Source organism: Podarcis muralis, chromosome 1, assembly GCF_964188315.1.
Source record: "Podarcis muralis chromosome 1, rPodMur119.hap1.1, whole genome shotgun sequence".
Classification (NCBI taxonomy): domain Eukaryota; kingdom Metazoa; phylum Chordata; class Lepidosauria; order Squamata; family Lacertidae; genus Podarcis; species Podarcis muralis.
In genome coordinates this window covers 91,468,394-91,479,246 of record NC_135655.1, presented here as the reverse complement: position 1 = coordinate 91,479,246, position 10,853 = coordinate 91,468,394, and the positions used below count along the sequence as shown (strand labels likewise).

Below are 10,853 nucleotides of genomic sequence, written 5' to 3'. Positions count from 1 at the left end.
TTTTAAATGTAGCTGACTACACCATCTAAGTGGCTTGTAAAGGTACCCCTGCCCGTACGGGCCAGTCTTGACAGACTCTAGGGTTGTGCGCCCATCTCACTTAAGAGGCCGGGGGCCAGCGCTGTCCAGAGACACTTTCCGGGTCACGTGGCTAGCGTGACAAAGCTGCATATGGCAAGCCAGCGCAGCACACGGAAACGCCGTTTACCTTCCCGCCAGAGCGGTACCTATTTATCTACTTGCACTTTGACGTGCTTTCGAACTGCTAGGTTGGCAGGCGCTGGGACCGAACAACGGGAGCTCACCCCGCCGCGGGGATTCGAACCGCCGACCTTTCGATCGGCAAGCCCTAGGCGCTGAGGCTTTTACCCACAGTGCCACCCGCGTCCCGGTAAGTGGCTTTTACCTCAGGCCAAATTCCCTAAACCTCCCAAGCTAAATTCCCTCACACACTGGTCCAGCTACTTGGTATAATACACTTCTGACTGACCCAAAATCTCATCCATGTTTACTTCTGGGAGCTTGGACAGTTTAGCTGACTTTAAAAAAACAACAGTACTTGTGTAGTCATCTTCAGATAGGACCATTATACAAGGCAGCATTTTAGCCTAAACACTTGTGATAACGAGCTTAAAACTCAGGCCTCCATAATCCATGTTCACCTCAGTTTTCTCTGCCTCTCACTTCCCTCTTCAGCTGTCTTCCCACACTGCCTTTCCCAATTGACATTCCTCACTGAAAATCATCTGATTGACAGTTAACTGTCCAGAACCTCCAACCTTTCAGAGTGTGTTGTCTCCCAGACAAATCAGAATTAATTTATCTTATCCAAGCCTTGTCTAAAAACATTAAAAGCAATCATCGTATTTTTCTTTCACCAAGCAGGTTCTGCTAAACAGACCTTAAATGGGAGCATAAGCCCAAGGCCTCAAACTTTATACTCTGACATCAACAGAGCTCACTGAAATATTTTTTCAAAGCACAAAACATAAGCAGACAATCCTATCCAAATAATTTCTCCACATGCCCTAAATGTTGTAACTCTTATTATTATTATTATTATTATGAGTTGTGGGTGCCAGGATTTGTGGGTGCCAGGTTCTAAATTCTTGAGTCTTGGTGTTAGAATTTATCTAATGTTAGAGTGTTACAACTGGTGGTCAGACGCTGGATTTAACAAATTGTTAAAATACAGGCCAAACCACTTTCCTGTGTTCAGGAAATTGCCTGAGAGAATGGGCAATTCACAAAGCAAAGACTCAGGGCCTGACAGCAGATGAGTATGAGCCCCTCTTTCATCTGGGAAAGAGTTTGCAGAGACAGAGCAGGGTTGAGTTTTAGGATTGCAGTTGGCTGGAAAGAAAGTTGGCGAGCCATGGCTGGTGTCATTTGAATCCAAAGCTGTGGGGGCTATGGGATAAGCAGGACTCTCTTAGGGTGTGAATGCTGTGAGCCCCTCCATGGTAGGCTCAGGTTGTATATACATTATGTGTAAAGAAAACATATATCATAAAGACACCGCAGTCTCAGCTGTGCCTCATTTCCAAAAGGAAATAGAAACCCTGGGTAAGTGCCTGAAACCCCTGGACTCACACCACTTGGATATTGGGGTAGCAGGTAGTAATAATAATAATAAAGCTAAATGGTAGATGATGCTGGGGATGCTTGATGCAAATTTATTTCCTTGTCTCTATATGGGACTGGCTAAATCTTGAAAGAGATTTGAAGTTTGACCAGAACAAACAACTCCTCTGGCTCCCCAGCTAAAAAAAAAAAAAACACAACACGAGGTAGCACGTGCTGTGAAATGCCCAAGAACCGCAGCTGCCAGTCAGAGTAGGCAATACTGGGCTAGTGATCTGACTCAGTAAAAGGGAACTTCGTATGTTTATCCACGCAGGTTGCTCCTCAGTCAGTCTAGGTGGGTATTCTAGCTGAGCTTACAAACACAGAAATAATACAATCAGCGTAGCAACAGTCCTTAGGCAGGTGATTCCTATTCCGCCCTGCTGTGATGAGGGCGCTTTCCTCTAAGATCCGGCTCAGCGGCAATGCCCCCGAAGGAGTTAAAACTACACCAGAGGAGGGCCCCTCCCCCCTCCCCAGCTCCTCGCGCGCGCGGGAGGCGGCCATTCTTTAATTATTTATCTGACTCTGATTTTTTTTGCAGATGCCAGCTGCAGCCGCGGCTTCCAACATTCCCCGCCCTCCTCCCTCCTAACTGGGCAACCTATTGGAAGGGAAGCCGATTCAGCCGCCCAGCTCCCTGGAGCCCGCGCTGTGGCGGAAAGCGGCGGCTGGTCGCCAGCCAATCGGGCCGAGCGTGAGGCGGAGCCATGCCGGCCAGCAGCTTCTGTGGAAGAGGGGCCGTACAAAGCCTGGTTTTGAAAGGGGCGGGTTGCCTCTCTCCTGCGAAGAGGAGCGTGTGAGGCAGCGAGCGCGCGCCGGGCCGGGTGAGGCAGCCGCCGCCGCTGCAGCTTCGCTGAGGGGAGCCGGTCCTGTTATCTGCTAGGAGAGGCCGAGGCGGCGGCGGCTCTTCGCGGGAGGTGCCGTTTCTCTTTGCAATGAGATGAGGACCACTCTTCTGGCTGGCTGCAAGGGGCACAGAAGGCTGCTCCCTCCCTAGCCCTCCACACCGCACGCCGATACATTGAGACCCAGTAGAAGCAGCAGCAGCAGGAGGAGGAGGAGGCTGGTGGAGTGTGCATAAGCAGTACGGAGTCAGCCTCGGCGGGTCTTTTTCCATCCCCTCCCCTCGTTGTGGAAAAATTTGTGTGGTGCTGTGGGATTCCCCCCACCCGCTTTGTTTTTGTATTTTGCATCGCTGCTTCGGCGGGAGAGCGAGCCGTGCTGCTTGTTGCTGGCCCCTGCAGTGGAGACAGCGCATCCTCGCACGGAGGCAGCAGTGCAACGTCGGCTTTTTGGCGGAGGACTCCCTCCATGGATCTGTTCGCTGGAGAGATGATATAGACGCAGGAATCTCTCCTCTTCTGATCACCCACCTGCGCCTCTTCTTCCCCTCCCCCACCTCTTCCCCGCCGTCCTTGATTTGAATCACCCTGTAGATCTTGTTTATTTTTATACATTTCCCCCCCTCCCATGTGCCATCCCAAGGGCAAGCAGCACTGCCGTCCCAGCAGCCTCAGCAATCCCACCCATTTGGTTCATTCGAGCAGGGAAAAGGATGATGCCTCCGGCACTCCAGTCTCCGATTTGAGTCGAGAGCTTGCAATAAATACATTTAACTCAAGGCTTCGAGGGCTGCTGCTGTATGCCATTCCTTCCCCATTGCAGCAATGTCGTGTTCGCCTTGAGAAGGAAGAGCCGGGAAAGAGGGGTGTCTGGGAGGCTTGCTTGCTTGTGGTTCTCCAAGCCAATTTGTAGGGCCACCTTCCTTAAATAGGAGGGATCAAACAATGACCCAGCCGGCTTCCCAACGCCTCCAGCGCTGCTGCTGTGGCTGCCCTCTGCACCACCTCTCTAGATGACCAACAAATAAGCAGTTGCCCGCGGGGCAAAATTAAGAATGACGGTACTGGGTCGTTTTGCTCCGCTTCCTGGAGAGCGTTATCAGCGACTGAAATATGCAGCCTCTTTAGGACCTTTCTGACCAGCAGGTCCCTTTTGCGGCGGCAGGATCGCCTTGACCTCACACTGAGAGAGGAATTATCGTGGTGGCTTTTTCCCTGATGATGCATTTCGACTGGAAGGTGGTCTTTGCTTAAGGTGCGGGAGAAAACAAAACCCCAGCTGCCTCCATCACATTTGCTTTTCTATGCATGGAAGTCGTGTTTCAACAAATGGCCAAAGCACTGGGGACTTGTGAAAATGACAGAGTGGGAATCCTCACCAGAGTTCCATAGGTAGGGGAACTTGCCTCCCAGCTCTCAGTGGATCTCTTTAAATTCTGGTTGAATTTTTTTTTTCTATTCCCAGCAGCCTCTGGAGGGAAGGGGAATTCAACTGGCTGGCGAACCAGTCACCTTAAGGGTTTGAATTCCTTTATCACTGAGAACTTTGTTTTATTTGGACTCGGCCAGGACTCACACACACACACATGTCTTTCCTCTGCTGCACCTTCCACCATAGGGTGAGAGAAACTGCTCAGAAGTGTTGGTTCTTCCTTGCTATGAGTGGAATTCCTTGTGATTTTATTTCTCTCCCTCCTACTTCTTTATAACTTGCCCCCACAATCCCTCCCCCTTCTCTTCTGCCTTGGCAGGGCATGTCCCGCTCCAACAGTGTGAGCCCTCCGGGGTTTGCAGCTTCTGCTGTGCCCAGGGGTGGAGGTGCGGAACAGCATCGTTCTGCCTGGGGAGAGGCTGACTCCAGAGCCAATGGCTATTCCTATCCTCTTTCTACCAGGGCCTCAGTAAAAAAAGCTTCCCGTATGGAAAGCAGGTGGAGAAGTGATGAAGACTACGAGTCACCGAGCAGCAGGAACCACGGGGTGAGTGGCTGCAGGATGATGAGCTTCAGGTCCAAGTCTGCCTGGCAGGATCATGGGGTTGACAAGAGCCAGCACTCTCGCCGTGCAGGAGATCCATCGCTTGCCATGAGTCCTAGACGCTATGGTGTGGAGCAGGGTGAGGTGCATCCACGCTGTGTGGAACTGGGGCTAGAGGAGAAGCGGATCAAAGCCAAGATTGATGAGTTGGAGGAGGAGGAAGAACTGGATGGCGAAGGGCGGTCTGAGATGGTCTTCTCCATGGGCAGCTGCTGTGGTAGCTTGCTGCAGATCTTCAGGTCGAAAAAGTTTCAGTCGGAGAAACTGGAGCACCTCTACCAGCGCTACTTTTTCCGTCTTAATCAGAGCAGCCTGACCATGCTGATGGCAGTGTTGGTTTTAGTGTGCCTGGTCATGCTGCTCTTCCACACCGTTCACGGCTACTACCAAGTGCCCTATGTGGTGGTGCTGTCCTTGGCCATCCTGCTTATGGTGGCTCTGGGTGCCATCTGCAATCGCAATGATTTCCACCAGGACCACATGTGGCTCATGTGCTACTCTGTCATTCTGGTGGTGTTGGCCGTTCAAGTGGTTGGCTGCTTGCTGATGCAGCCCCGAAGTGCCTCGGAGGGCATCTGGTGGACTATCTTTTTCATCTACAGCATCTACACCTTGCTGCCAGTCAGGATGAGGGCTGCGGTCATCAGTGGTGTGGTGCTGTCTGCCATCCATCTGGCCATTTCTCTCAAAGTCAATGCAGAAGACAAGTTCTTATTGAAACAGGTAAGGCTGGGTTTTTGGATGCTTTCACAGCTTCTGGTTGCTAGTACAAATTTGGACTTGGTTCAGTTTGAGAAATAGTTGTTTTCCCAGGAATTATGCAGCTACCAGCTATTATTGTGGGGATTTGATTTATTGATTGCCCTGAAGTGTGAAGCAGTTATTAATGATGACGATCCCTGTAATCACCTGAGTTTCATTCCCAGTGTTTTTCATGGCTTCACACTGAATGATATTGTTTGCCTTGAAAATACAAATGTTAAAAATATGTTTACTGTTATGTGCCTGAAATTCAGGACTGATTTCACTAGAAATCACAGAGAAGTAGAAATAAGGATTTCCTAACTTGCTGCAAAATTTAGCTTCTTATTGCTGAAGATATAGATTAGAATAGTCTAGCTACTTATCTGCTTTTTAGCAATTAAAGCGGCATGGGAAGGTATCCTTACTATTTACTATGGGTGGTATAGAGTCAAAAAAATTACATTGCAATGCACCATTGTCAGAAATAGCATTTTTTGGATAATGCATTTTTGCATTGAACCTGAAATTCCTGCCTCTGCAGTGCTTGGGAAAGAAAGAAAAACTTCTGTTTAAATATTCTGCATACCAAAGCTTCAGAATTATTTTTTTCAGCAACCAAGTACCCCAGAGTTGTCTTTCTGTTTAGTAAAAATAGCAGTTTCTGTGTGGAAGTGCGTGTGCACATGTGGGTTGCTTGTAGCTTTAAGAATACTATTTTCACTTTAAAAGTTGTGTGCTGTTCTGATGGGTAGGCATTCACTTCATAAAGTTAGGAAGCAGGTGTTAAGATTACCCTGTTGCAGTATTGACTCTCCACACACAACTACAAAAGGACATGTGAGTTAATATTTAAAATACTCAGTAATACATTGGTTGGATGCATTGTACATAGCTCTTTATGTCCTGAGGAGGTAACATTTGAAATCTGCATACCTGGACCTGCATACATATTTACTGCCTTGGGTGCAAAAAATTTCAAAGTATCCTGTGAGAAATTTCTCCTTAAACATGACTAGATTATATTTTGCTGAATACTGCTTTATTTGCAAAGTATTCATTCACCTATGATTGATTAGCATTCAACCACAATTGTATAGATAAAGTAACTGGTTTATAAATACTTTGGTAAGAACCATCCATGGGGAAGGGGGGGAGAATCTCTTTGGGTAGAAAATTGGAAGTCCCTTGTGCTACATTGTATGAGGAACCCAATGAAGACATGTGCTGTGTGTTTATATATCCATTACTTTAGGAATTGCTGGCTTAAGCAATTTGGGATTGTTTTATTTTGCCTCCATCACCTAAAGAGAACATGTAAAATCTTCCCATACCTATTATTCATGGACATTGAACAGGCACATCCAGATTTCTTACAAGCTCATAGCTAAAAGCAGCAGCTGCAAGCCATCAAATCCTTGGTTCAAATCTCACCTCAGTTATGAACTCATTATGGAACTTTAAACAAGCTGCTAAATCTCACAGCTGTGGCCCTCACCCATCAGCAATATAAGAATTATAATACTGGACTACCTCATAGGATTGTTGTAAAGTTCCTGGATAATTGGCTCTCATTTATTTACTTCCCCATTTAGTACAAACATAGTTCGTACTAACATATAAAGTGGTAAACTATGGTGACCTTCTGAACCAGAGTAAGAAACCATAGTCTGATGGATGTAATGGCGAACTGTTCTGAATAGGACAAAAATAAGTTTATCTAAATGAATAAAGCAGTAGTGAAGGAAAGGAGGGGCTCAGGGGGATCGCTGGGCAGCACGGGGGTGGGGCTGTAGGGAGACATGGCCTTTGGTGGGTGTCTCAGGCGTTGCAGGGGGGCAAAGCCACTGCCCATCCCTCAAAACATCAGGTATGGAAGTTTTGGTGATTTGTTCAAAAAAAAAGCTCAGAAATGGTGGCGGCTCCCCAACTGGGGTTGCTATGCCACTGCATAAAGAGAAGGGACAAGGGACTGTGCAAGCCAAGACTGACCTTTTAAATGGCATACTGTATTTTGATGTTACCTGTGAACCTGCCCAGTGTATGTGAAGTATGTGAAATGCCTGAAACTTGCTGTGTAAAAAATAAGTGTTGCTAGCCAGCAATAACCTGCAGCTTCTAACTATGAAAATGTGAGCCATCTGTGCTATAATTTAGTGAACTTTTTATTAGGTTTTTATTTAGGTTCATGCTATGGAACAGGTCTTCAAATCTAAGTCGATTTTTTCCACACACAAAAAAGGTTTGTAATGATATCTATTGTGCGTTAAGGCTGTAGGCAAGAGCTTATATTTAGAGCCATCTGATACTAAAAAATCCATATCGGGAACTGCCTCACAACTGTTAGCAGGCATTTTTGTTACCTAGGCTGTAGCTTGTTACCATGGAAATCTAATTTTTCTTTGACACTGCCCCACTGATGCATACATTTCCTTTCGTTTTCTTTCTGGTTTGTGGATTTTAAAAAGTGTGGCGATGGATAAAAGCCAAGTAAATCAAATTATTTTCATGCCTTTCAGCTGCTGCTATTTTTGGTTTTCATTTCATTCTTTCCTAATGAAATCCTTATTGATAAGTTGCTTGTTGAGGGGTTATATTGCTATTGATCAGTAGTGAAACTAATGGCTGATGCTGCAATCCTTTTCACACGGTAAGGCCCGTTGAAATCAATGGGAAGACATGCATAGGATTGCACTGTGAGTGGCTAATAGCTGTGGCTTTATTTGAATCAATGGTTATATCAAGAACAGGTAGGTGTGTGTGCCCCTTCTTTTAAGATCCTGTGATTATACAACATTTATAAAGATCTCTAAAGTTAGAAACATTTGCATCAAGCATTTTATTCTTCACTCTTGCTTTATTATCTAAATCTACCATGTCCCCAAGAATCTAGTGTGTCATTGTAATAACATAAATATAAGGAGGGAAACTCTGACAAGATTCATTAGTCTTTATCATAACTCTTTTTTTCTTTCTTTCTTCAAAATTCCTTGCATGTTTTTACTTCAGGAAGAGTCTCCAAGTTCACATCAAAGTTCACTTTAGGTGAAAGCTCAGTGGCAGCACTAAACATTTCATCTTTTTCTACCTTTTCATTGTTTGCTGCTCTACAGAATTCTACTGGAATACAATGGGTGGTAATCAACCCTATTTACATGAATGGTCCTAAGTTAGTCATGGCCATTAATTTCTATGGGTCTATTTTTGAATATGACTGGATTGTATTCCATGTTAATGTGTATGAGGCAGATTCAAAGCTTAACAGGCTCTTGTACTATTAGTTCTTTTTATGGCAAGATTATTTTTGGTGCAGCGCTGAAGTATCTAGGCATGCATCTTAAAGGATGGTGCCAATATATATAGTTCACTGAAAATTAAAATGCACCACAAACATCACTCTATTCCAGGGCAAAAGCAAAATATGAAGGCACTACTTGCTTGCATATAAGTTTCTGTGTTATGGCCATATGCTTTTTTTGTGCGATATAGGAATTAACATTAACCTAATATTAGCCGTTGGTGACCTAGAATAAGGTGTAGTTAGAGAGTCATAGCAACTGTACTTTTGCTGCTTCCCCGCCCATTGCATTTTTATTCTAGCCCTTTTTCTTTTCCAGCAGAGTCCTGATAATAGTTTTCAAACAGCTGCACCATCATGTGTCTTTGTTTTATAATTATTCTCTGATCCAAGCTAGGCTCCCAGCTGTTTAGACCTTTTAACAACAGCTGTGTCACAACAATACTCTATTTTAACGCTCTCTGACCTTGAAGTCTGAGAACAAGCTACATGTGGTGTCTCTTCACCCTACAGGCTTGCATTAATTAAACATATTTGATCCAATAGTATGCTGAGTAGCTTTACTATGGGTGTAATAATAGCCTGCTTGTCCCTTCATGAATGGATGGAAGCATGCATGTGAGTTCACATGTGCCACTTGCATTCTGTAAGTGGTACATCATTCACACATACAACTCCCTCCAAGAAAGCTTGTCTCTGTTTTGGGAAAGAGTGAAGCTGCCTGTTCTTTCCAGTGAAACATCAACTGACATTCCAGATAACCATCTCATCAAGGTGCTGCTTGTTGAGTAAGATCTAATTGGATTGTAGTGTTGCAGAATAGCCTTAATAGTAACACAGCCATGGTTCATGGACACTTCCTACTGCCTGTCTATTTTTGCTGATTAGGAATCAAAAATCTGGTTTTTGTCTCACTTGAATTGTCTTTTTATGCTGTAGGCCAGACGTTGCCAACCTTTTTGGGCTAGAGGGCACATGTGGACTTTTGAGAGAGTGCAATGGGTGCCAGTCCTAAAATGGCATAATACGAAATGACTGCCATACCTAAAAGAGCAGAAAAAGACAAAGTATGTTGTGAGCATCTGTTGCCCCATTTATGCATCGGGAGGGTGGGGGGGATATCTATATTGCCACTGTTACACCTGCTCACAGAGAAAAACTCTTTGCACCTTTCCGCTGTTCAGAATGGATGGCAAGGTGGGCCATCCAATATCCAGGCACCCAATAAAATGTGGTATGTTTAAGGGGGCATATTCAATGCAGAAGAGGCTGAGGTAGTGCAAACAGGAACTGAGCAGGAAAAGCATTTCTTGTGGCTTTTTGAACCAATAATTACTTAGGACTTTTGTGAGTGTCTTAAGAAGTACCGGTGAGCACACTGGTGCCCTTGGGCACTGTATTGGCAATCTGCATGCCAGAATTGAAGTTCCTGTCTTAAAAAGATGTGTGTCAGGGAGGGGAGGGACAGTATGTGATGCTATGTAACAGAAATAGAAGTGTCATGGTGTGCCTTATTTTAGAAATGTTGAACTGAACTTAATTTACTGCCTACTATTAACTGTGGCAAGAAAAGCTCTAGAGTTGGCATTCAGCAGACCATCTGAATATTGTCAGTTAATCACCTATTTGTCTCTGGTTAAATACAGAGAAGCCAAGATTATCCTTCTGCAGGAAGCAAGCAGCCTGTCTTTTTAATTGGATCGTGGTTTTATCAGATAGGAATGAGGGCTTCCTTCTATCTGGTGGTCTACACATATTCTTCATTGTGATCCCTTGCTCGGTAGTAAAACCCACAACCACATTTAATAGCTGATCTTTGTCTTCTAAACTTTTTTATAGTTTAAAACAAAAATTGTAGTTGTGCAACCTGGGTTTTCTTCCCCCAGGACAGTGTCTCTGCTGCATTTCTCTGCTATCCCCAGCAATGTCTCTGTGTCTCTGTATGCAAAGTGTTTATCTGTCCCCTATCTGCGGAATGTGTGCCTCCATGAGTGTATGCACGTTTTTGTCATGTGATCTGTGGAGGAATAGCCAGCCTTTAATGGTGCCCTGAGAGAGGTTAGCCACCTCTGCTTTAGAACATATTAATTTCATTATTTCACAACTGTTGATTAACCTTTGCAGTTAGCATGTCTTTCACTCTCTGTTAGCATTTTGCTAAGTTAATTCTTTAAATACAGTACTTGGTAATGATATTGTCCTTTGAACCCAGCCTTCCCCCACCCCCCCGGCCAAGTGAACATGCTCACTGAAAACTGACCCAAATTAATTGAGACACTGAAGCATTGTTCACTTGCCAAGTCTTTA

The 10,853-nt window shown here is 45.0% G+C and overlaps 1 protein-coding gene across 3 annotated transcripts in view; it reads left to right on the top strand.

Annotated features, from left to right (window-relative positions):
- Positions 1–2,368: 2,368 nt before the first annotated feature.
- ADCY5 (adenylate cyclase 5) overlaps positions 2,369–10,853 on the top strand; it is a 182,300-nt gene continuing 173,815 nt past the window's right edge. For 2 of the 3 annotated variants that reach the window (XM_028743359.2, XM_028743350.2), the window contains exon 1: positions 2,369–5,230. In XM_028743359.2, coding sequence (XP_028599192.2) covers positions 4,226–5,230 — 1,005 coding nt within the window. In that variant the 5' untranslated portion in view covers positions 2,369–4,225. The remainder of the gene's footprint in view (positions 5,231–10,853) is intronic. The other variant, XM_077934935.1, reaches the window with a different exon arrangement.